The 27,612-nt window shown below is 38.3% G+C and overlaps 1 protein-coding gene across 16 annotated transcripts in view; it reads right to left on the bottom strand.

Annotated features, from left to right (window-relative positions):
- NRXN3 (neurexin 3) overlaps nucleotides 1-27,612 on the bottom strand; it is a 1,700,445-nt gene that overhangs the window by 1,018,470 nt on the left and 654,363 nt on the right. For 10 of the 16 annotated variants that reach the window (XR_012091017.1, XM_073011214.1, XM_073011205.1 and 7 more), the window contains 2 exons: nucleotides 26,077-26,280; nucleotides 19,476-19,502 (listed from right to left, as the gene is read on the bottom strand). Coding sequence is in view for 15 of the 16 variants with exons in the window: in XM_073011214.1 (XP_072867315.1) it covers nucleotides 19,476-19,502; nucleotides 26,077-26,280 (231 nt within the window). In the remaining variant the exon portion in view is untranslated. The remainder of the gene's footprint in view (nucleotides 1-19,475; nucleotides 19,503-26,076; nucleotides 26,281-27,612) is intronic. The other 6 variants (XM_073011222.1, XM_073011221.1, XM_073011207.1 and 3 more) reach the window with 1 other exon arrangement.

The raw sequence follows: 27,612 nt of genomic DNA, 5'->3' as shown, positions 1-27,612 counted from the left end.
CTGACGAGTATCTTTATAATATCCATAAAAATGGATATGAGAAGCAAATTAAGGTATCATCAGTTTGTCAAGCCTACTTACCTTACTTATAAAACTATGTTAAGCATGCTACAAGGAACTTAGATATTTTATTTTAATCAACTAAAATGATAACATCAGCCTTATATTCTCAATAGCATTTATTAGGATGGAGATAAATAACACACACATGCACCCATACACATCTTGGATGAGTTATTATATGTATTTCAAAGTAATTTTATCTTTTAAAAAAATCCATGATATACTGTTTTATGAATTCAGACTGATTTGCCCTTCTGGCTATCTGAAACTGCAACAGGTTACTCTCTCACACGGTTTTAGTCTCTTTCAGCAATTCTTAACAGAGCACAGATTTTTTCTGCATTCATGTGAAACATTGTTATCAAATGCCATTGCCTAGAAAACTAACTTGTCTTTCAAGGCAAGACATTCTAATTAACTTCCCTGAGCTGAACTTAATTCTGTTACAACCATTTCCTCACATTCTACTTAATTGAGGCAAAGGACTTGATTTTTGGAGTCAAATTAACTCAGGGTGTTTTATTTAGATACTGGCAATTCTCTTTGGATTAGTGTTTTTACAACCATGAGCGACAAAGGATTTAAAATAATTTTATTTCAAAGCTTCAGAAAATTACAATATAATATAGGACTAGATGCAATATTCTTCTGTAAAATAAACTGAGTTGATTCTTTTGGGATTGGATAGTCATTTTTTCCCCCAGTCTACAGTATTCAATTAACTGATGAGTTTTGGGCTTCTAGATATCCATAGTGAAACTAATACTTGAGCTATTTTACCCAATTTAGGAATTGAAGACCATTGACTATGGTGAAATCCTCTCTATAAATGATTAGACCTATGTATCCTTAACCCCACAAGTCTTACCACTAATACACTGGTCTTATCAGTTCTTCAAATATGGTTCAAACAGTGTGATTTAACTGTCCCTCAACTGAAGCACTGGCTTGCTTCCAGTTTAATAATGGTGAGTTGGAATTTGTAGACATTTACATTGTGACATGAAAGGCTGCAGATAACCTGCGAATTTGCCTCCACAAGTGACTAAGAACAAAAGAAAGGATGATTATAAATCAGAAAGAGAATTTCTTAACTCACTTAAAATTCTAATTATAGATCAGTTTAATGGGGACAGTTCAAGATAGAGATAACAGTCCCTTTCCCTTCTCAATCATACTGGTGTTTTCCTATTACTCAAACACACCAAGTACGTATCTTCCATAAGCCCTTCACTTTAGTCAATGTCTCTGCACAGAATGCTCTTTTCCAAACCCTTCCAAGACTAGATCCTTCTTATCATTCAAGTATCAAATGTCCAAAATTCAAATATCATTCTTAGAAAAGCTTTCAGGGCAGTTTTATCTAAAGTTATACTTCCTCCCACCCCCCAGGCATTTACTTTACTCTATTTAATTTTATTCATTGCATTTGGCATTATTTGAACTCACTTATGTGTTTATGCATTCACAAATGTTAATGCAAATCTCAAGGAGAGGAACCATGTTGGTCTTGTTCAGCACTGCATTACCAGCATCTAGAACTAAAAAATGCTTTAAATGAAGAGTTTTCCAAACTTCCGTGTGTCTGTTGTTTGGAATCTTGGGTAGCTAGTCTGCTTTCCAAACGTAATTTCTACAAATGTATCTCTCTTATGGTCCTAGAACAGGGATTAGCAAACTACAGCCCTTGGGCAAAATCTGTCCTACCACCTGTTTTAGTAAATAAAGTTGTATTGGAACCCTGCCTTACCCATCAGTTTAGATATTGTCTATGGCTGTTTTGTGCTACAAGAGCATAATGGAGTAGTTGTGACAGGGCCATATGAATTTTAAACCTAAATATTCACTATCTGGCCATCTACAGAAAAAGTTAGCCAACTTCCATATAGACACTTTAGAGTGGACCACCAACTTGCCAGTTCTTAATGAAAATATTCAGATATGAAGTTTATTTAATGCCAATTACTCTAATGTGTGAGATGAATATTTAAGCAAGAACCTCATCATTGTTAGTTGAAGCAACATTCTCTCCAAACGAGAGTATAGGCTTGAAAGTTAGCCTGCCTTCCAAACACGTAACATGCCATCAATAGAATTGCTCTTGGTAGCACTTGGATCAATAATATTGAACTATAAACTAAGTGGTGATTTAGAAGGGAAAGCTAAACTAACATGTAATCACATAAAACGATGATAAAATCCTCATCAATAAACACTTGCTGGCTGCAGGTAATTGCGACATGAACCAACACTAGATGCAGAGGGTCCAAGTAAACCCGTTCTTTGGTACAAATCAATTTGAATGGCAGAACATTACCAAACCATAGCACAATGAATGTGTGCCTTCAAAGTCAATGGCAATAAAATCAGATACAACTATGTATGTTGTTAAATAGAACAACGTGTTCTGCAAGTACAAGAAAATGCTCTTCCATGAATGCAAATACTATATGAGGTCTAGCTCAGTTCCCTGAAGGGATGTTATCATTTTCTTCGGACACTGTTTTGAGTGAGGCGTGGCCATGAGGCTGAGACAGCTAAGTAACTCAGCATGTCAGCTCCCACTGCAGTGCCCTAAATCAGAGGGAAGGCAGGAACAAGGCAAGCCAGTATGGCTGCTCAGTGGTAGCCTACACAAATTACTTTTTTCAGCAAGACATTAAAAAATGGCATGGCCTGCCGCCCTTAGGAATGGCAGTTATTATGACCTCAGCAAGTGTTTCACTTTCACTTATTAACTTGAAACCAATTTTCTCTTATTCTGTTCCAAATATTCTGTAGAATTTACTTCAAAAGACAGTTTTTTCTTTAAAATATTCTGATGGCATCCAATAGTTTTCCCATCATCTATTCTCTTTGAATGGGATTCATTGGACCCATATATACGTGTCCATATGTTAGAAAAAAGTGAATATAGAATAACAAATCAAAAATTAATTCTTTGTATAGCACTGTACTAAAGATGGTGAATGGGTAATTATTTCTGGAATGTTCTTTTGTATTTTTTTTTTTTTTTTTTGTCCTCTCAGCCCAAAGGATTTCTGCAACAATGGTACATTGGTGTGTGAATATCCAAATTCTGCCTTCTAGTTGCTGATGATCAGCAACAGAAATGATACGGTAATTTAGGCCTTTGAAGGCTGAAGTACAGTAAAAATGGGCAAGGAGCCTGACGTTTCATTCACAATTGAGCACCTGAGGAAGATAATATTTGGGAAGAAGTGAAGATATCATGACATAGGCGTGGATAAATATTGAAGATAACGTCTTCAATGGATAATATCCAAAATCAGGGAGAACTTATTTTTACTTGCAAAATTAACACTAGTCACAGACTTCAGTCTCTTAAATGTTGACATTCAGAAATAAAGCATGTGTCTATTGGCCAGGAAAATGTGATGGATTGTTTTATGCTGTTGTGCAAACCTTGATGGAAAACATAGTTCATAGGATACCAACTTTATCTTTAGCCATGAGGGAAGACATGCAGGAGCAATTAAGAATTTTAAAATGGTAGTATTAACAGTACACCAAAATACAGAACAAACTAAATTTTGTATAATAGGCCTAGTATGCTTTAGTGATTATATGGTAGACAAATATATCACCAAAACAAACGAACAAACAAAAAACCTTTGTTTCGGTAATTGGAGCTTCTTTATCTGTAAAATTCAGATAATAATACTACCTACTTTTAGAACCATATTCAAAGGTATGCAACCAGTGCAGTCACTTAGAACCCTGTGAGTTTCAGACTCAATGCTTTCTAGTCACTGTCTTGAAATGCTTAAGAATTTTATCTGTGAATTTCTGTGTGTGCATGTTTTTTCAAGTTCAGTGGTACAATGGAACATGAGCCAGGGACTTGGAGCCTTGGCTTGAATGGTCTTGCCTACCCAGACAGATTCTTGCTCATCCACTTTTCTGCCTCCCTCTAGCAACTGCTGCAGCCTTCTGCCTCCACACAAAGAATCATGGCATGGGGTTGTGAGTGCCTGTGAGGGTCTACAGTCGCTCCCTGAGCCTATCCCTATGTTTGACAGGTTAACGAAAAGATTGAGAAAGAAAGGAAAAAGCTTTCATTCTTCCTTTAGAACAAGGAACTCACATTTTTATTTGGCACTAGATCCCACAAATAATGTAAATGGTCCTGCATCCTCCATATCATCTTTGTGAGAATTAAGGGATCTAATACATGTGTCAATTGAAAACTTTATCTGGTACAAGGTAAGTCCTCATTAAATATTGGCCTATATTATTTTTCTTGTTTCTTCTGCATATATTTCCTCATAGGCAAACACATGCAATGCATGATACTCATCCAACTCAACTTTATCAGGGACAGAATAACCCCTCTGGGGTTCAACTGAACAGTCAATGCCTGTGACTTTGGTAGAGGAGGATCTTCTCTCTTAATAGTGTGACCTTACTTTCAGTGAGACAAAAGGCCCTGAATTGATTTCACATGAGATGCTAAACCAGCTGTCACAAAACTCTTCCATTAAAACCCCAGAAATTATCTTGGGTACATTCATCTTCGTCGAACAGAGATTGTTGTCCCATCTCCTATGAAACATTTTACAAAAGAAGCAATTCCATTTGACAAATCAGAAGGGTCAGACAAGTGCCCAGGAGGCCCGGGAAAACTGATGTTTCTATTGTTACAAGTTCAAATGATCAATGACACAAGGCCATAAGAATATCCGTGTTTTTTGGTGCCTGTTTAGTTGCTGGGATGAAAAAGATATGGTAGAGAGCTATGCTTCTGTTCAGAAATTTTTCTCCTTCATCCAGTGATATCGTAGCTACTACTACTAATAATGACAGCTTGGAAAAATCACCTCAAAACCAAAAACTAATTAATAGCAGAGCAGGTTTAACTGGACCTGAAGGTTCCATTCTTTCTATCACACAACTCTTCCACCATGTTGTTTTCGTTTTATTTTTCTGCTCTGAGTCATCATCTCCAATCTCGTTAAGGAACATTTTGAAGCTTACAGAAGCCTATAAAAAGAATACAGGAATGGGTACCAATTTTTCTTTTTCTTTCTTTCTTTTTTTTTTTTTTTTGGAGGCAGTCTCTCACTCTGTCACCCAGGCTGGAGTGCAGTGGTGTAATCTCGGCTCACTGCAACCTCCACTTTCTGGAATGGGTATAAATTTCTATCCAGGGTGGGTAGAAGTTGATATGTGCAAAACAATACTGCCCAAACATCATTTGTGCCTTAAATGTCTATTTGAACAATCAATATTTAGGGAAAGGATGGATCCGATTTTTCCTTTTTTAATTTTTGTGGGTACATAGCAGGTATATATATTTATTGAGTATATGAAATATTTTGATACAGGCATATGATGTTTAATAATCATATCAGGGTAAATGGAGTATCTATCACCTCAAGCATTTACCATTGCTTTGTGTTACAAGCAATCTTAATATTTTTTTTTAGTTATTTTTAAATGTACAATGAAATATTATTGACTGTGGTCACCCCATTGTGCTCAGGTTGCTTTGGAATCACATTTTCTTTATTTGAATTTAGACTTCTGACATTGTAGTATTTAATAAGGGTTTCTAAAAACATATTTCCCTTCAAGAGTTGGACAAATGCCCTCATTATGATAATCTATGGTATTTTCATCTGATCTGCTGAGATTTCTGTCTTTGTAAGTATGGAATAATTTTCCTCTTACTAAGAAATCTGTGTTTATCTACAGATTTCTCCTGTGGCTCAAAGCTTCAAGTCATTAAACTTACAATTGTTAATTCAATCAGTGTTCACTAATGCCTTCTATATGATTAGTGCTGTGCTAGATGGTGAAGATACAATGATGAATAGTACATTTCCCCAAATCAGGAGGAGTCCAGAGGTTGGTTCTGAAGATACCCATGTAAACAAATAAAGAATGGAGAACTAAAAATAAAATCCCAAGCCCCTTGGCTGAATGAACAGAATCCCCTATTGGCCAAGGAGTACCCAGAGAAACCTTAAAAACTAAGTTTCCAGCCATGATGGGCAGGGAGGGTAGACATGCCTTAGTATATTCATGCCTTAGCATACCCCTTCCTTATTCACTTTTAACCAGAATTCTTCCCTAAGGAGCAACAGAAACCAGCTCTGGAAAAAAAAAGAAGCAGGTGATCCATTCCTTTTTTGTTTGTTTGTTTTTGGGCGCGGGGGGTGTACGGAGTTTCACTCTTGTTGCCCAGGCTGGAATGCAATGGTGCAATCTCAGCTCACTGCAACCTCCGCCTCCCAGGTGCAAGCAATTCTCCTCCCTCAACCTCCCGAGTAGCTGGGATTACAGGTATGCACCACCACGCCCAGCTAATTTTGTATTTTTTAGTAGAGATGGAGTTTCTCCATGTTGAGGCTGGTGTCAAACTCCTGACCTCAGATGATCCGCCCGCCTTGGCCTCCCAAAGTGCTGGGATTACAGGCATGAACCACTGCACCCGGCCTGATCCATTCTTTTATTGTCTTTAGCCACAACCAGATTCTCCCTCCCTCTTTACAGTATTGATGTGACAGTTCATCTGTTTCACAAGGCATCCCTTCCTAAAAACCAACCACCACCTCTGAACCAGTTTTCGCTGAATTGTGGGGGATAAACACTGGCAATTTTCATATCCTCCGGTTTAGTTTTTGATGTCAGAGAGCCAAAAACTCCATCCTCAGATCATGCTAACACTGCTATTTTTTTTTGAACGTGTAACCCATGAAGAGGCATGAAGTTCAATTTACATTTTCATGGTTCTCCTTCCATATTCATGACTCTTTCTATAGCACATTAAATATGTATATTCAGCCACCCTGCTCAGCATAAATTCCTGTTCCCTTTACCCCTGATCACCTCAAATGTGCTTGCTCTCAGCTTTTGCCAGAGGCTATGCTTCCCAGCCTCTGGGATGGCCAGCCTGCAAGCTGCAACCCTTTATGAGAAATAAAGTTCTCCTTTCCAAATTTATAAAACCCATGATTCTTTGTTTACAGCATATAACTGTGATGAGAGTTCTGAAAGATGTGCAAAGTTCCATGAGAACTTAGAGGTAGAAAAACCTAGACCTGCCTGGAGTAGAAGGAAGGTTTCATCTAGGTGGTGACCCCCTGGAGCTGTTATGGAGGATGAGCAGCCAGCCATTGGGAAGGCAGATACAGAGAGGAATGGTCTATAGGGCACACAGCAAAGCATGGACACAGAGGTAGTGTAGAAGAGCCTCGGGGATTGCAGCAGCCACAACCTGTTGGCTAAGACTAGAGGGCTACAGTACAATGGAAGGAGATAAGAGAGAGAGAGTACGAACATTACTATGAGAAGGTCAACAAAGCATCAGTCACGTGGAGAGTGACTCATCAGTGATAAACATAAGTTGAATTACAGCATTCTAATGTTACCCTCTTCTTAGCTATCTTAGTTCCTGAATAATAATTCCTAATTCATCTTTTATGCATCTCTAAATGCCAAGTACCTTTCAGTCACTGAAATAGACAATGCCTTCGAGACTGGTTATGACAAGCATGGGGCACCAATATGCCTATAGAGCTGAGCTGAGGGAGCTTGACTCTGGAAGGTCAAGATTTCGGAAAGACTACCTATAGAGATAGGATGTATTAGTGATTACAAGTGACCTCTTTCATTGGGACCATCAGCACTTGCTCAAGAGGGATGAATTTCATTCATTTAGGCATCAACACTTCAGCATACAAGTGGTAGAGACAATATGTACAATGGTGAGGAGCAGAGGCTTTGGAATGAAGCAGACTAAATCCGAAGCTAGGCAAAACATTCCACATGACTAAGTCTCGTTCTTTCTTTCTCTCTCTCTCTCTTTTTTTTTTTTTTTTGTTTGTTTTGTTTTATGAAACAGAATCTCGCTCTGTCACCCAGGCTGGAGTGCAGTGGCACGATCTTGGCTCACTGTAACTTCCACCTCCCAGGTTCAAGCGATTCTCCTGCCTTAGCCTCCCAAGTAGCTGGGATTACAGGTGTCCAAAACCATGCCTGGCTAATTTTTGTATTTTTAGCAGAGACAGCATTTCACCATGTTGGCCATGATGGTCTCAAACTCCTGACCTCAAGTGATCCACCCACCTCGGCCTCCCAAAGTGCTGGGATTACAGACCTGAGCCACCATACCCAGCCTCCATATGAATAAGTCTCATTTCTAAAATGAGGATAATGACACCTACCTTATAAGACTGTGGTGAAGATTAAATAAGAAAATGTGAGCAAACTTTTTATCCTATAACGGCAGAAATCACTCAATGCTATTGTTTTTACTCTAGTAATTAGTAGCCACCTGTCAAGTGCATGCACTTTTTATAGCAATAGCAAAGATTGTCAAAGTTTATTGTAAATATCCTTGTACATGGACTTAGTAGCCTAAATTTTTTGCTGTGACAAAGGAGGAAAAGGGTCCAGGAAGATATGGAGAGGGGAAAGAATGAAGTTGTATCTTCACTTAGTATTCAATATTCATGCCTTCAAAATGTTAACCATGAGATTCCTACTCCTTGTGTTTTCTTTCTTTTTTTAATTTTTTTTTTTTTTTTTGAGACGGAGTCTCGCTCTTTCGCCCAGGCTGGAGTGCAGTGGCCCGATCTCAGCTCACTGCAAGCTCCACCTCCCGGGTTCACGCCATTCTCCTGCCTCAGCTGCCCTAGTAGCTGGGACTACAGGCGCCTGCCACCTCGCCCGGCTAGTTTTCTGTAATTTTTTAGTAGAGACGGGGTTTCACCGTGTTGGCGAGGATGGTCTTGATCTCCTGACCTCGTGATCTGCCCGTCTCGGCCTCCCAAAGTGCTGGGATTACAGGCTTGAGCCATCGCGCCAGGCCCTCCTTGCATTTTCTATCAGATAATGTAGGATGGTGGATAAACCAAGTCATGGATAAGTACCTGAGTACTTAACTAGTCATCAGGGTGTTACAGTATCTGGCTTTTCTATTTCTGGCGACTAGAAAGTTTTGTAAATTGGTTCTATTAGTAAAAGGGAGTTTACTTGTCAATAACAATAAGTAAACCAAGCAGTTAAGTTAAACATTCCAAATACTGGCAGGTATACCTAGGCAATCTGAGTTTAATTTCAATTATCAATTTCTTTTTGTAAGGAAATGGTAATCCTTCTCTAGCCACTGATAATCGGCCCAGTGGCTGCATCATATTTTTTTAATCCATCTTCCTTTGTGTTCTCTTTTCTCTGTGAAATGGAAAAGGTACAGAATTTTTCCAGAGTTATACAACATACTACGTATGTGTTGCTCCATTGTGAATACTACTTTGTGCCCCTTCTCTTTGTCTTTCTATCTGACACCCATTTGCTGTTGGAAATACATCCATTAACACATTTATCTTGTTACCAAACAAGCAGAGCATTCCATCTCTGCTGCTCTTACCCCTTCAGTCCTATGGGCATTGTCACTCTGGTCCGTGGGGCAGTTCCTTCCCCTCAGATTCTGGGGAGGAAAGGAAGGAAAGTGCCTCCTATCACAGGAAACCCCCTCCCAGGAAATAAGCAGGTCTTCCTCTCTCTCGCTTTTGTGTTTCAAATATTACTTATTATTATACTTGAACAGAGGAGCAACCCTCTGTTTATTGCTTTAGATTTTATCCTGCCCACACTTGTGGATAACACCAATTTCATTTCTCTGTCATCTCCTGGATTTCAGAAATAAATTTCATTCCATTCCTATTCATCGGTTTAGGTAAAAATATTCTTTCTAATTTGGTACCTTTGCAGTGACCCCTTTTTTACCCCATTAATCCTTTAAAAACAAAGTCCTCTGTCAATAATTAAGAGACAGCTTGATTTAGGGGACAAAAGAGTACTCACATGATGAAGGATTCTAAAACTAAATGTATAAAGACTCATGCCTGCCATTCATCAGCTTGAGATTTTATGTTAAGCACTCTGTGTCCACGAGCCGTGGTTTCCCCATTTTGTAATACGTTGATATGAAAAAATGTGCTCTAGCAGGCCTATTGGAGGACCCTGAGTTCGTAACCATCCAAATATTTTGCTTTAGAGGACATGATCTCCATTACATTTTGCCCTTTTCTGGGACACATACACATTTTAATACTTTTCTGCTGAAATATCCTTTCAGCCATGAAGGAAGGACACTGAGATTATTATAACTCAGCACTGCACCTCTTACTTGCACCCCTTGATAGCCTCTCTCTTCTTTTCATCGTTCAACAGGGTCCCTTCCAGGAATCACTGAGGACAGTGCTGCTGACAGAGGGCTGGCACAGGCTTGGGGATGACAATGATTTTGTGAACAGATATTACGTAGTCAGATTTCCTCTGAAACAGCTTAATTTGGAGAAGGAAATGTATAAAATCTTCTTAGTTTTATTTCCCTAACTTCTAATAAACTCAGAGTTAAAAAGTTATGTGATTCTAGTAAGTCAACAGAACAGCCAGAAAATTACTCGATTTTTTTTTTTAGAAGTAACATCTCCTGGTCTGTAAAGTTTTCTTCCCAAAATGGGTTCTAAAATTGAAAACTGTGTTTCCTGAGATGCTTTGAATCAGTAAACAGACTTCTATTTTTGTGGCTAATTATTCGGGAAACTCCAGAATTCACATTATAATATTATCTTGTATGATATGCATAAAAACAACTGTAATTTATATATGTGTATATATGTACTTGTTATATACATTAGGCATAATGAAAGCGAAATGCATCCATTAACACATTTACCTTGTTACCAAACAAGAATAGAGAATTTAGGTTAATAATACTAGCTTACCAAATGGTCACTGTACATCCTATACCACATAGAGGTCAAATCTTTAAAAGATACACTGAGGCACAATAAAAACTTTAAAGACCTTATTGAACAAATAGTGATTCATGAATTGGACAGGGAAGCTCTAAATCAAAAGTGGCTCAGGAGCTCCACTGAGGGAATGCAAAGAGCAGGCTTTTATAGGACAAATAGGGGAGTAAAGCAAAGAAAATATTTGATGGATTACAGTTACACTGTTGCCTTATTTGGCCTATCCTATTGGAAAGTACCTAGTTATATAATTATAAATTCGTTGGCTGCTTCTGATCGGTTGAGCTTACATTCTGTTTTCTCTGAATATAGGTATTTATGAGTTGTAGCTCACATTAACTTTTGCTCTTATTTGCAAATCAAGCAAAGTTAGGGTCATTCATGAGGCCTAACTGGCTTTGCTCTGCTCAGGGATTTCTCAGGCCCAGTTTCCATTTAAATGTACTCTAATACCTCCTAATTTTCAAAATATAAACTGTGCCTAAAACTAATATGATCCTAATTTGGTGTCCATGAGAAATTAGTTCCAGGACCCTTGTGAATACCAAAATTTGTAGATGCTTAAGTTCCTTACATAAAATGGTGTCCTGTAGTATGTGCATATAAACTGTGTACATCCTCCTAGACTTTAAATCATCTCTAAATTACTTATAATATTTGACACAATGTACATGCTATGCAAACGGCTGTTATATGTATTTTATTTGTATTATTTTCTATTGCTATTTTTTATTGTTTTTGAAAATTATTTTCAATTTTTTTGTTGGTTGAATCTGCAGATGCAGAACCAGCAGTTATAAAGGACCAACTGTACAGCCTGACCTTGTCACCTTGTATATCTGACTACAGCAATTAGACACATAAAATGGATTGGCATACATAAAGAAATAAAGGCCAGGAGCGGTGGCTCAAGCCTGTAATTCCAGCACTTTGGGAGGCCAAGACGGGCGGATCACGAGGTCAGGAGATCGAGACCATCCTGGCTAACAAGGTGAAACCCCGTCTCTACTAAAAAAATACAAAAAAACTAGCCGGGCGAGGTGGTGGGCTCCTGTAGTCCCAGCTACTCGGGAGGGGAGGCTGAGGCAGGAGAATGGCCTGAACCCGGGAGGCGGAGCTTGCAGTGAGCTGAGATCGGGCCACTGCACTCCAGCCTGGGCGACAGAGCAAGACTGCATCTCAAAAAAAAAAAAAAGAAATATTTGAAAGGTAGAAGGAAAAGAGAAACAGTATTTTTACTCAAAATTACAGTCCCTGAAATATCAGCCTTTTAAAGGGGAGTAGAAACACAGCTTGCAAGGCTCCAAGCAAGTGGTCAGATGAAGGAGGGCAAATCAAAACAAAAAAATCTGGCCATGTGATCTTTTCGCACATAACAGCTCCCCTTCTGTCTTCCTCCATGAGTGGAAGCAGCCTGAAGCCCTGGCCAAATGCAGCTGCCCAATCTTGAACCTTTCACCCACCAGAATCAAGAACCAAATAAACCTCTTATCTTTATAAATTACCTAGCCCCAAGTATTCTATTATAGCAACACCAAATGGACTAGGACATAACTTATGAGGGCTTGTGCTTTTAACTTAAATTCTTTTTCTTCTCCTCTTTTGCTGTTTCCTCTGCTTCTCCCTTTGACGACAAAGCATACTCTCTTTTGGAAACCACTTATTTGTAATTAAATGCCTCTAGTTCTACTTTTTAATTTGGTGCTAGATCCCATTCCCTTTATTCTTTCTAAATTTCATATGAAATTTACAGTTGAGGAAACTAAGAGTTGAAGTAACTTGTCAAAGACATGTAGCTCATTTGTGGCATAGACAAGAGTCGAACCCAGGCTATTTGGCTCCAGTGCCCTCCTTGCTCTTTGTAATTGCACTAAATGCCTGCCTGTGCTGAGATCTCAATACAGATCAATAATAATATTGGAGATAAACCACACAAAATTACTATAACATATTGCTACTTTTCTACAATATCCCTGTTTATTAAAACAAGGTTAACATATGAAATGCTGCTACAGCAGATTGCTATTAAAAGATTTCTGGTATAAGTGGTCTACAAAGTCATGAATGACAATGATCCCTAAGTGTATCTGAAGATGTAAAAGGATGGAAAGAAAAGATCTATGGGAAATAAATATCTGACAGCAACATTGCTAAGAGCTATCTTAAGAAAATGAAAATACAGTTTGATAATATGATGCATGTTGCAAGAGTGAGGAGAAGCAAACACATATACTGCTGGTAGAAATATAACTTTGTAAAACCCCTTTGGAGTACAATTTGGTAATATATATCAATATTTGTAATGCACTTGTCTTTTGACTCAGCAATTCTACTTTTAGGAATTTATCCAATAGACCTTCTTATACCTGTATGTATTAACTAATGAACAAAAGTATATACTTCTTACATTTTTAATAGGAAAAAGTTGAGAAAAATTTAAATATAGGGTGCTGATTTACTAAAATATAGTATTCCCCTAAAATGAAATGTTATGTGGCCATTAGAAGGAATAAAACAAACCTGTATATTCTTACATGGAATATTCTCTAAGACATTTTAAGTGGAAAAATAAGTAAGATGTGGAAAAATATGTTGGTATTTGTGTCAAGGAGAAGAATGTAGATATAATTATATGTTGTATACTCACTCATAGGCTATTCCTGAAAGAAGATACAAAAATCCCTGATAAATTTGGTTGCCTTTGGGAAAAGGAGTCTGAGGACTATGATGAGTGGGAAGAATTTTTTACTACTTTGCCTTTTGTTCCATGTATAATCTTATTAACTATTTTAAAATAAAACTAATCTGAATTAATATTTATTAAGAAGTGTTTCATGTTATCTCTTTAGGAAGCATCCCACTATCATACTAAAATCTGGCTGTTATTGATACTATAAATATTCTTACACTTGAAGTGTTCTATGTGTTACAAGAAATATAAAACATACCAAAAGAGGCAAAAATATGCATTATGAAGATAGAAACTCTCAAGTGTAATGCTTATAGCTTGCTTATAGGTTGACAGAGAATACTTTATTATACATAGGCTCTTGCTTTTCTATCTTTGCTAAGATTCTAATAAGTGGCATCTCCAGGTAAACAGCTGACAGTAATGATTACTTGACTTTTAAAATGGGATACCAAAGAGGGTTCTGCAATTTCCTTTGAGAATGGCTTTTCATAGTGAAGAAGTCAGCCCTCCTTACTGGTCTGAGGAAAGAGTTTCTGAGTTAAAGGAATGAGCTAAACAATTCAGCTCTGAGATTCTCAGATAAACCATTCCTAAAGATGAAATAACATATTCTGGTACCATGGAGAGGAAAGACAGAGTAAAACAAAGAGAAGAAAACCATAAAGTCCAGTATAACAAACTGCAGCTCACTAAACTATGCCTAAATTAAGCAATAACCACCCACATACTGTTGACTTTTCCAAAGCACTGGAAATGGAGTCTGCTTAGAAACTCAAGCTAGAGAAGCTACGGGAAAAGGCGGAAAAAAAAAAAAAAAAAAAAAAATTATCCAAGCAAGTCCAAGAGGAGAAACACTCAAACACCAGTAGCACTGGGAGATAAAATTTTCAGATATCATATCTTTGTGATATTATTTTCATACATCTCTGAGATTACTGTGCACCTCTATGATGAATCAAAGATATCAGCATATATAGGGAATAGACAAGATAATCAAAGCTATTCTCTAACACAGATAACCTATTGTGGCACTTGAGTGTCTTAAGATCAATATATTTTTGTACAGCAGTCTATTTCCTTTCTCCTCTGTGTCTAAGAAGAAAAAATAAACCTTGTCACAGATAAATTAGGGAGTCTTCAGGTTCAAAGTAATTAGTGAGAGAGGCATTGTTATGTATACCTAAATAATCAGGCATATACACAAACTCACAATTCCCATGCCACATATACACTCCATTTTAGAAAGATAATGAAGATAGCCACAACACAGAAGAATTAGTGTTTGAGAGGAACGAGAGATAGAAAAAGAAAGAAAAAGTTGAAATTCATTAATATGTGTTTACTATATTCATTCAAGCTATACATATATTTAATTATTATTAGTTCTCTATATTCATTCATACTGCACATGGCTTGAAAGGGATAGAATAAATTAGTGACTAGGAAAGCACAGGGCAGAGGCACAATCAGACAAGGTCAAAGACAAAAAGTCATTTTCCATACTTTCACTTGTGCACTCATAACACCAATGAGCAGTTCATACCTGTTTTCAGAACTGCATGTCTCTTAGGTTACCGCCAGCCTTATAGAACTAGAGCCATAGGAACGGGTCAGTTCCTCCAGAAATTCCCCAGAAAACAGCCCTGGTTCTTTCTGTTTTTGTTTTTGTTTTTTTTGAGATGGAGTCTCGCTCGGTCGCCAGGCTGGAGTGCAGTGGTGCAATCTCGGCACACTGCAACCTCTGCCTCCCTGGTTCAAGCAATTCTCCTGCCTCGGCCTCCCGAGTAGCTGGGACTACAGGTGTGCACCACCACACCCGGCTAATTTTCGTATTTTTAATAGAGATAGGGTTTCACCATGTTGGCCAGGATGGTCTCGATCTCTTGACCTCATAATCCACCTGCCTCGGCCTCCTAAAGTGCTGGGATTACAGGCGTGAGCCCCCATACCCAGCCAGCCCTGTTTTCTTTAGTAGTGTTCCAGGTCACCCTGGAGTTCAATTCACCATGATGGCTGCCAACTCTGTTGTTCTTTTGCAATTTAAAAATAAATTCTAAGCTAGAACTATATTTATTAAGTGTCTTTAAATACATTCCTGCTAGATGAATAAAATTCAGCAATGAACTTGATTCATCCAAAGACCTTGATTTGCACATTCTCTAATATATGTTTATTGATAGTAACTAGAGAGGCATTTATGGTGTGGTATTCTTGGAGGATTTGGAAAGCAGGGGTAGTAGGATTTGTAATGAATAATAATGAATATATCATAGATATGAGGAAAGACAAAGTATTAAAAAAAGAGAAGTTAAGAAAGGGAGAAAGAACAGCTGATTAGAAAATTGTTTTTGCTTCTTGGTAGGAAATACTTGGCATGGAACTGGGGCATAGTCTCTGACCAAAGGGCCAGGAAGCGAAGTCAAAAGGAAGAAGGCTAGAAGAAAACTGCTTTTTTTTTTTCTTTTCCTCAAGATCACTGTTCTCTCTCACGGCCCATTGTTTTCTCTTGATACTGGAAGATCATCCTTCTTTTTCATGCTCTTGTCTCCATTAAAGAGTATCACAGAATGCCTTGGAAATAGCCATTTCTCAGAACAAACAACATTTTATGGCAGATGAACAGAAAAAAAAAGAGCCGATGTCATTCAGTATTTTACCAAAGTGACTTTTCAGAGGACAGGCATTCTAAAAAAGAATGACTGGAAAAGTTTACAAACTTATAATCCACCTTGATTCAAATTTAATTCAGTATTTCCCTTCAAGGGGGAAAAAAAAAAGTTCTGTTTTGAAAATTAAGCAAGGTACCCTACGACTTCTATTGAAATAACAGCAAGAGGTAAGGCTGAGGGAAAGCCTCCTCCCTCTCAAACCCAGGGTGCAAATACTCTCACGGTTGAAAATCAGATAAGAGTACGGACCTGCACACCTATCACAGAGACAACTTGAGATTCTGTAACAGGTCAAGCTATGAAATCTGGCACGGAGTCAATAAGACGAAGAGCTTAGAAATTTGAATCACATATACCCTTTCTCTCCAAATTTAATTGCATAGTCTTCTCAAACTTTTCCAATCAAATGCTAATAACACCAGGGATGAAATGGAGAAGATTCACAAAAAAAAAAAAAATGAAATGTCTTTGAATTCTTATTTTTTTTTCTTAAAGATTTATGCTTATTTGTATTCTTCTGCATAATATATCAGTTTGGTTTCAATATAAACTTTTACTCCATATTAACAATTAAAATTAGCTTCAGAAAAAAATGTACTATATTTACTTTGTGACTCTACCTAACCCTAGATACATGGTTACATTGTTTAGCTCTAAAGGTGTTAGATTAGTTTAAAAGACCCACGTGCATTTGTTTTTTCCAGTCAAACACTGCTTAACCAGTGAGCACTGTATTATTTCTCTGATATTAAATTTCCAACAAAATTAACGTTCTTAGTACATTAAAGGTTTATTGTGAAAATCTCAAAAATAATTTCCAAAATCTAATCTTGATTGTTTATGTAAGTATTGAATTGAAATCAGTTATATTCTTTCTATACTTTGTGATCAAAGCTGGGAATATAACTTTGCTGACATATTTTCCTCTCAATGCTGTTTTTGGTGGATGTATACAGAAAATATTTTATCAGATTAAGAAAACCTGCTGTCGTCTGTGTCACTGTCTTCCCAACAGAGATATCCTGTTGTTGTCTTATGATGACTTTCCGTGGCTGATCATGTGAAATATATGGGATTGACTTCCTGAGAAAGTGTGGATAGAGCATCAAAAGCAAATCCTGACATCCTGATTAAATAACTGCCTCAGTTCCCTGTTCTCCAAATAAGACTCTGAAGCTAGAAGATGCTAGATGTAGCTTTGGATACAAGGCTTTCCACCTTCATGCTGAGTTTCTACCTTATTTGCTTCTGAAAACCAATGCAAAAGGAAAAGAGAAAATATTTCCACAGAAATGCTATTAAAAATTTTTAAAGAAGACACAAATGACTATATAATAATTTATCTAATTCCATTGACATGAAATGTCCAAAAAAGGCACATTTATTGGAACAGAGCACACCAATAGTTACCTAGGACCATGGGTAGGAGGAGGGATTAGCTACAAATGAGCAGAAAGGAAATCTTAGGGATGATGGAAATATTCTAAAATGTGATTGTGGTGATGTTTGGACAACTTTACAAGTTTAATGATAGTCTTTGAACTGTAGGTTTATGATGGGTAAATGTAGTGGTATGAAAATTATATCTCAATAAAATTGCTTTAAAAAAAAACAAACAAACCAAAAAAACAGGAACTGAAAACTCCAGGCTTTGGAGAGAAAGGATGTTTCAATTAGGCTCTTAATGATCTAAATATCAGGCAAATTTCTGGCTAATTAGAAATATTTAAACACAGAAAATAGGGCATTGCTTAAAATAACTGTAAGAGATGCCAAGACAAGGAAACGCACTCTATTTAGTAAGCAGTTGCTTCTGTCGATATTTTAAATTTCTTCTTTTTGTGTTAACTTAGATGGAACATTTGCCCCCCAAAAAGTAGAATTGGGCTGTATTAGTTTGTCATGCCTATATCTTCCACCAAGAAAGAAGTTTATCACCTATAAAAGACTTCCTAGGATGGAATCAATAAAAGTTGGATTTCTCCTTTTTGTTCCTATAGAAAGACCCTATTGAGGAAAGAATTTAAAAAATGATGAGATACTATGGAGAATGACATGTGCTAGATATTCAACTAATCCAGTGTTTCTTCTTCTGGGTGCACTAGCCAACTACATTTCCCAGCTTCCTTTGCATGTAGGATGGAGTCATGTCTAGCAAACAAAATATAGATAGAAGTGACGTTTGTTACTTCCAGGCAAGGCAATAAAGCCTACTGCACAACCACCCAAGGTCTCTCTCTCTCTCTCTTCCCTATGGATACAGCCAGAAGTAAAGAACTCCAAGGTGGTGGATCCATCTCATGGAAGGATCCTAGATCCCTGAATTACCTCTTTGAAGAGAGCTGTCTGGGAAAACGGCCCAATTAGCACTGGACTTGGACTGAACAAGAAATAAACCTTTCTTTTGTTGAGCCATTATAATGTTGGGATTGCTTGTTAAAGTAGTATTAATAAGCTTAATATAATATGCTATAGTACTCAAAGTATATTTCTTCTTTTTTTCCTTTCATCACCTAGGCCTATTCTTTCTCTTGTGCCTGTTCTTCCTATTTATCTTCATATTCCCCTTCTTTGTTGACTTGAGTTAATGTTTACTTCTAAGGAAGAGGAAGAAATACGTGAGTAGTTTTCATCCTGTGCCTTGTTAGGACCCTTGTTTAAGAACTAGGGTATCTGAATGGCATAAGGTGAAAATAATACTGCAATTCTTCCTTTTGCAGAGACAGAGTGTGTCTTGTCTTTGGTTAAAGCGTTGCCTTGTCACAAATAGCAGTGATCTGCCCACCCTGCTAGAAGTTCCCAACAGTGATAAATACCAGGAAAGAAATGTCAGAGTTGGTAGCCACCTGTGGGTCAAGAACCGTGCTTTTATTTTCTAAAGTGTTTGGTAGTGGAGAAGTGCATACTGGTTGCCCTAAAGCTTTTTGTTCACTCTCAGAGTTACCTCCCGAAAACAGTAAATCATCATTTCAACTTGATTTTTCATTATTTCATTATTCATGTACCCTTGCCTTCTTTTCTTCATATAGAGCAAATGCAAGGAAAAAAGAGAGGACCCGCCCTCACTTCAGAAACCACACCCCAAACCATACTCAGCCCTTCACCCTCACCCAGCCCCCCATTTTCTTAGCCCTAGATCCCCCCAACTCCATTGTTAAAAGAAAAAATAATTCAAATAAAAAACAGCTCATAAAACAGTAAACAAAATAAAGTCATTTTTTTTTTTTTTAAGAACAAAATGAAACTTGAGGGAAAACTTACTGGAGTTACAGTTTATCCTGATACAGTCTAGATGGGGAAAAATAAATGAAAGATGAAATTGCATCCTTCAAGGTAACAGCTGCAGACATCCAAAAACAATCAGTCCACCCTTCCGGGGACAGACACACGTAAGAAATGTGGCCATTTTATATATATACAGTATGTACAAGTTTAAGGGTGGGTGTATATGTACAGTATATTAGTAAAGTTGGATACATATATATATACACACACACACATATATATACACATATGTATAGAGATATATACTGGTATACATATATATCCACAGTAGACACCAAGCATGTTTTCTTTTTTTTTTTTTTTTCCCAAAAAAAAGCTATTCATTTATATAAAGGATTTCAAACCTGGACTTCGAAATATTAATTTTGTTAAACTTGGAAAATTAGGCAATAATTCCCCCACCAAATGCAGGTTATATTCTATTTTCCCCTATAATTTATTTTCTTAAAATTCATTTTTAAAGTAGCATTATCACAATTTTTGTATTAGTATTCCAAAGATATATCACCAGTCTGACTCACTGTATCATTTTAAAACTCTGCCCATGAAGTTTCTCAGTGAAGTATTTAACCCTTTCTCTTTTTCTAAAAACAAACTCCCTCCACCCTCTCCTTAGGTTGGGCCCCAAATGCTATAGAAATTTGCATAGGCAGACTTGCCGTCTTCCTTAGAGGTAAGGAAAGGGTTAACACCACCTGGTCATTTCCTGTCATAAAATGGCCACTTGCAAACAGCTAACCGCACAAACACCCATCCCAGATTTTAGAGAGGTGGGGTCGGGTGTAGGGTCAAAGGAGTTGTATGATGTTATCACAGTGAATTGGGTTATCTGATTGCTAGTGATTCAAAGGCTCCCAGATCAACCCCCTCGCGCAGCCCATCTCTGTCTTCCTGCCTGAATGCTCAGACTGAATCAAGTGCCCTCAGCATTCAAGGAGAAGGCAAGACAGGCACGTGTGGAGGAGGTCTCGGCACCTTTGACATCTTGAGTATTTCACTCTGTGATTCTGCATCTTGAGGAGAGAAAATTTTTTGGTTTTGGTTTCACTTTTTTAAATGGGAAAGGGAGGGAAGAAAAGAGTGACCAACTGGCCAGAGCCAGTAATCAGACAAGGAATTCTGTGCCAGAGATCAGCATATCTATCACTGTATTAATCTCTGCTTGGGAGTCATGGACACACAACATAGAAGTCCTTGAGTAGAATCAGTGGGCAGTAATAGGGGACTGGGCAGAAAAGGTCGGAGAAAGGTCTCAGGTTAGTTGTTACCAAGCTGCCCAGTTCAGCCTAAGGTTGGTTTACCATGGTGAAAATTCCAATAAGGATTTGTTTACTGTTGTACCCTAAAAGGTAGAAGTAAAATGATGTTGTTGTTGTTTTTTTTAAAGGAAGAAAGGTAGAGGGGAAAATATAGTCACAAAGTACTCTTCTTCCTCTAAAAATCCAATAGTTTTTAGAGGACTTGTGAAGGATGATGCCACCATTTGAATTCCCCAAAGTGAATCATTTTAAAGGAGCAAGAATAAAGGGGAGAATGAAGCTAAGTGAAATCTGGAGAGGAGTGATTTATAGCACCCAGTTATCCTGAGGAAGGAGGCAGAACGCTTATTTGTTCCCGAGAAGAACATCTCTTGAGAAAAATCTGGGTTTGGTTTCGTGCGGTTAGGTTTGTCATGTGTCGTCAACCGCAACAGAAAAGTGGGAGCAAACAGCCCTGGAGCAACCGGTACGATCACCAGACAGAGGAGGCCATGCCCCTGGTGAGGACTGGAAGGAGGGAGGGCAGGGAGGGAGGAAGAGGTGATGGCTTCAGCTACTGACTGCACCTACCATCACCCAAAGATGGAGAAATGTCCCTTCCTGACATATTAAAGAGAGAGAGGAAACTGATGTACAGACATGCTTATGAGAGAGGAAGAGTGAGCCTAAAACAACAATCCCAAGGACTGTAAACAACAAGTGGGTTTTGTCTTCGGCTTCTGTGTAGCTGAGGATTTTACTATTAGATGAGAAGCTGGCCTACTGAGAGGTGCTGGCTTGGGCTCATCTTTCTGGGTCACCCAAATGATTTCATGTAAAGTGGATGGGGTCTTTAAACCAATGTGAGGGCTTGGCGCTTTCAAGAAGGCAGACAGTTTGTTTACTTCACATCAATATGTGAAGAATTACTTTGTTATTTTACCTGAAGAATAAGTGGTTTGAGAAGGAAAATCTATCCCAGAGCCTTCTTCATAGGCTCTGAGGGGGTGTTCTTGTTACTGAATGTGTATGTGTATGTGTATGTGTATATGTATGTGTTTGTGTGTATATATATGTGTGTGTGTGTGTACGTGTGTATATAGACACACACACACATACACATTTATATATGTGGGTTTTTTTGTTTTAATAAAAAACATGAGTCAAATAACTGAGTTGGGAGGGCAATTTCCTTTAAATCTACTTTTGGTAGCAGCCAGACTTTTTGCTTGAAAAAAGTCCACCTAAGTCTTGGCATATCTTTTGATGTGTGTGTGTTCATATTTGTATGCGGCCTGTTTTAATTTTTTTTTAATTACGGTAAATGATAGAAAGTTTTTCTTTCTTTCTTTTTTTTTTTTTTTGAGACAGAATCTCACTCTATTGCCCAGGCTGGAGTGCAATGGTGAGATCTCGGCTCACTGCAACCTCCACCTCCTGTGTTCAAGCGATTCTCCTGCCTCAGCCTCCCGAGTAGCTGGGATCACAGGTGTGCACCACCACGCCTGGGTAATTTTTGTATTTTAGTAGAGATGAGGTTTCACCATGTTGGCCAGGCTGGCCTCCTGACCTCATGATCCGCTGCCTCGGCCTCCCAAAGTGCTGGGATTACAGGCGAAAGTGCCTGTAATAACAGATTAAGGTGCCTGGCCAAGAAAGTTTATCTCATTGTTGACCTTTGGGTGGAGCATGGAAGAGGTAAATGTTTCTAAGAGCTGTGTGTCTTCAATAATGTATATGGTAAACAGTAGTAGCAAGTCCACATTTCCAGAGAGGGAACATCTGGAGAATTCAAATGCAATTAACCAAACTGTATGCCACTCCCTCAGAGTCTGCCATTGAAGAAGGGCTCCTGGCACTCTGCTAAGGATCTTTTAAAGGCTTTGTCCATATCAACTGTCTTTTCTCTAGTGCAGCTCAATTCAAACTGGGCACTGAGGAAAATGGAGATTCTTTCTGTGTGTGTTTCAAAGGTGACCATCGTGAAAACAATTGGAAGCCATTAAGACTGACACATCATTGACCCATAGTGCTGATCTGTGGAGGGAACAAATAACCCAGGCTGATCTAGCAGTTTAGAGACATGGGTTCTGGTTCCAGCTCTGCCTCCAACTTTTTATGTAAGCTTTGAAAAGTCATATATTTCTCTCTGCGCTGCACATCTGTAAAAGCAAGCATAAAAACACTTGCTTGATTTATCTCACAAAATTATCATGAGATTATCATTAATCTCATGAGATCATGAGATTAAAATAAGACAAGGTCTTTAAAATCTTTAAATATGCTGTAATAATAAAATGTTATAGCTTATAATTCTGAAGGATCAAAATATGGTTGATCAGTAGTCAACCTCTCAACTTTTTAAAAGTTGTGCTGAGTTATAGCATATTTCTCCTACCCATTAGTACCACATATGGCTGCCTGCAGAAGACAAAGCCATTGGAAAACCATAGTCTCCTTGACATTTGGAAGATATGTTACATCAGGGAAATATATACTAGGCTTTTACATCATGAGTGCATATGTGTGATCAATTTGAAATAAACTAAAATATTATTAGTGCAGTGCATGGGCTAGAAAAAAGACACAACTTGAATAGAGTGAAGGAGCACAGAGATCATCTGAAATTAGTTTTGGTGGAATGCATGCGAAGGCAAACTCTACTTGAGTTATCATCTGACTTTAGTTTTAGTGGTACTTGAGTGATCATCTGACTTTAGTTTTGGTGGAATGCATGTGAAGGCAAACTCTACTTGGAGACATTTTCTTCTATAACTGAGAAAAAGGAAATATAAATTCATGACAAAGAAAAGAAGATATTTACAAAGGGGTATGTTCTGGGGAGGGGACAGAAGGAAAACCTTTCAACAAGGCATAGGTAGGAAGAGCTGCATCTACACAAGCGTAAGAGTTTAAGTTCAGTTTTCCATGTCAGGTTGGAAAGAAAGTCAAATAAATTCAAACCAGTAATTATGGTGAACCATATCCTTTGGGGTAGAAAAATTAACTATGGCTTCTGGACAAGCACAATACTCTCTACAGAGGGGCTACTTCTCTTTTGCCTGAGACGGTTCAACTCAGCAGGAGCTAGATTGAAATTGCAACAACAACAACAACAAAAAAGCAAAGTCTATTGGAAAAGCACATCTCCCAGATTTTGGCTAGAGTTTAAAATACAAAAATAATGCTTCTAGGAATGCATATGGGATCTATGACTAACTCAAGGCGTATGTGTGTGTGTGAGAGAGGATGAGAATCTGTACAGTTATTTCCTTATTTCTCATACCCTTTTATTTCTACCCCCACTGACCCCAGTTTTTCCTTCTAAGATGTGAGAGCTGTCAAAGTTGACACTCTAATCTCAACTAAACAACATCTAACGGGGAAGAAATGTGTGTTGAATGACACAGTGTGCACTCCCTCAGGATCCCGTGGGGCTGAATCATTCTCATATGTTTGTCTCTCTCTGACTTTGAAATAGATCCAAAGATAAAAATTGTCTTCATCATCTTTTTCAGTGAGCTAGTTAGGGGGTGGTATTTGGTTCTGTTTTTTTTTGAATTTCTTCTGTTGTTTTTTCTGAGAAGGAGATAGTCAGCTGCTGGCTGTTGGTTTTAGGTAACACACTCTTACATTGATTTAAGGTGGGGAGGATGTTGCAGGGATGGAAGGTAGTAGGGTCAGGGGTATGCCAGTCTCTGTAGGCTGCTCAGTACACTCTGTTCTCAAGGCTGTTTGCTATGCGGGCCGCAGGCTTTGGGCCTTTGAAGGGTTGAATACCATCTTTTGATTTACCATGGTTGATGGCAGGGAGGATTGGAAACTCAGGAACACACGCACACAAAAAGATCCAGCAAAAGAAAAAAATATAACCTAAAACGACCAAACACACACATACACAAACAAAAGAAAAACCAACAGACACACTGACAACTGAAGTCAAATGAAATTGGACAAGAAAAAGGGCACAGTATTGTAAACACTGCAAACTAGAAGGAAAAAAAAGGCGTAACTAAAGAAGTCACTGCTCAAAACAGTCCTTTGTGTCCCAGAGATTTTAGGTTTATGGTGTAGGCATTTTCCAAGTATGTCCAGTTAACCTGACAGTAGATAAGATTGGAATGGATTCAAAAACCCCACCTTCCCACCAGGACATCTATGCCTACATATGATCTCACATCTGGTACAATTGTTCATCATTTTTTCTTCATGGCTCTGACAAACCATTTCACTGAAATCTTTATAAGGTATCACTATATCCAAACATATTCTACATACCCAAATAAATTCACTAACTTAGAAAGTTTGGACCCAGCTATCTCACTAATCTTATCAATGCTGGGTATTGACTTTCTGCTGATTAGAAACAGCAGAAATGGAGAGGTTTTTTTTTCTTGCCAAAAACCAAGAGGACCCCAATCTCTACAGAATATCAATTAGAATTCAGTAAAGGTCAATAGCAGAAGAGAATATGAGGCCATAAAAAGGAAAATTTCCAAAGATTTTGTTATAGGTAATTACAACGAAAGAGAAAATCCTATTCTGATAAAGCTACAACTCTGAAGTCACAATTTTTCAACTCTGAGGTAAAATAGATATGTGTTATATGAGGAGAAGAGAGTTATTAGTGAGTGACAGTATGAGGTAACAATCTTTGCACAAGGGGATGCTGAGTGATGGTTAAGAATCTCAAGAAGAAAAATTGGTATAGGTATCAGGAGTCACATTTTCCTTCCACGTGTCACAGACTCTCAACTTAGGGCATTATTTTCCAAGGGAACAACAATCTATTTGTCCTCCCTCTAGGAGAAAGTCAAAGGAGATATCAGTGTCATCAAGGCCACCAGAATTCTCCATTTGCATAGTAACTGTGGAGCTAGAAACAATGTACTTCTCACCCTACCCACATAGTTTAATTTCCTACAACCCCACCATCCACATTTTGCCTCCACTTCCTGCCCTGTCCCTGTCCTGAGCTTTGACTGTTTTGAGTGGTGACGGAGGAGTTGGACTTATGGGAATATGATTGATCAAAAGATGGACCAAAGTAGCGTGTTTTACACAAAGCTAAACGATTCCAAAAAACCAAGAAAGGAAACTTAGAAAACAAATAATCTAGTAAAGAAATCACCACTGTCAGAAACCAGAAATTGACATCAAAACCTCATGCAGAAACAAGGAGGTGTTTGTTGCTGTTGGGTTTATCCTTGGTCTATTAAACAAGAGGTGAGCAGCTAACTTTCAAGAAACAAACAAAGAATTCAATCAAACCAATGAAAATCAGAAAAGAAAGGGAAGACAAGCCCAAACGGAGTGGCAGAGGGTACTTCATACGATACCTAAGTTAACCATGAGCTTGACACGCCCCCCATCCAGCTCCAGACGCAGGGTGTCGGCAGAGTCCCTGGAGGTCGTAGCCACCAGCAGCCCATAAGCTCGCTGGGACATGAAGCGGAAGGACACATCCTCTGCCTCAGTATGCATGACCATGGGCATGATGATCTTCATGTACATGCTACCATCATAACTCAGGATGGATGCCTCTGCCAAAGAAGAATGGAGAAGATCGTTAGGATGACGGATGTTACAGTTGCCAAATACCCCTTTGCTTTCAGGCTAAGTAGAGTAGAGAGGGTGCCAGATTTGTAGCCTAGTGACTTGTGTTTGATTAACCTTTGTTGTTGCCCCCTTTTTATCTATGTGACCCTGGGCAGATCACTTAAACTCTGAGGCTCTATTTCCTCATTTGTAAGGGGATTATGATGACACTGGTACCTGCACTACCAGGTTCACAGACTTGTGAAGGATACCAAAGTAAATAATGGATATGAAGATATTTTGAAAAAGTGAAAATGCCCCCACTAATAGTATTGTTTGCAATTCTGTATGCTATAGATAAAACACAAGTACATAAAGCAAAACTTAGAATCCCTCTATTCCATGAAGAATAGGAGGAGAGCAGCAGTTTATAACCACCACAGCAGACAAATCAACATTTACCAGAGAGCTTTTAAAGGAAGGAAAAAGTAACAGCATAATCTGGCATCATAACATCCCCAGTGTCCAGCCATTGTAAGTGTTTGGCCCATTCAAAGAATATCTGATAGAAGCAGAGCTAGAACAATAACAGAAAGCTAATGACACCCTTGAAAAACTCATTTTATTTTATTCAAATAGGGAAAGAGGAAAACTCAATTATTATTTTTTTATTTTTTTGAGACAGAGTCTTATTCTGTTGACTAGGCTGGAGTGCAGCAGTGCAATCTTGGCTCACTGCAGCCTCTGCCTCCCTGGTTCAAGCAATTCTCCTGCCTCAGCCTACTGAGTAGCTGGGATTACAGGCACATGCCACCATGCCCAGCTGATTTTTGGATATTTTGTAGAGATGGGGTTTCGCCATGTTGACCAGGCTGGTCTTGAACTCCTGACCTCAAACAATCCACCTACCTTGGCCTCCCAAAGTGCTGGGATTACAGGCATGAGCCACTACGCCTGGCTGAAAACTCACTTTTATTTGATACCTTCCTCAGTCTAAGCACTTTGGTTAGGATCCCCTCCAGACCTCCCCCAACAATATGTTACCTCAATTAATGCTATAGTGTGATTCTATTATTCCTACTTTCAGACAAGAAAACCAAGACTCTTAAAGAGGTATGTTATCATCCTAAAGTCACACAGCCTCCCTGGATTTGACTCAGTATATCTGATACCAAGTCCAGGGACTATTATGAAATACTATGATGTTTGATATGTGAATTTGTTTAAACATTCAAGAGGCAAATCTTTTTAGAAAACACAGGAAGAGAATATCACTCATATTCCTAGGAAGCAAACTGGTCATTGGGTTCAGTAACACTGAGTAGGTCTTTATTAAA

Source organism: Chlorocebus sabaeus, chromosome 24, assembly GCF_047675955.1.
Source record: "Chlorocebus sabaeus isolate Y175 chromosome 24, mChlSab1.0.hap1, whole genome shotgun sequence".
Taxonomy (NCBI): Eukaryota; Metazoa; Chordata; class Mammalia; order Primates; family Cercopithecidae; genus Chlorocebus; species Chlorocebus sabaeus.
Note: the sequence above shows the minus strand (reverse complement) of the source record. Positions and strands in the feature narration are given on the sequence as shown.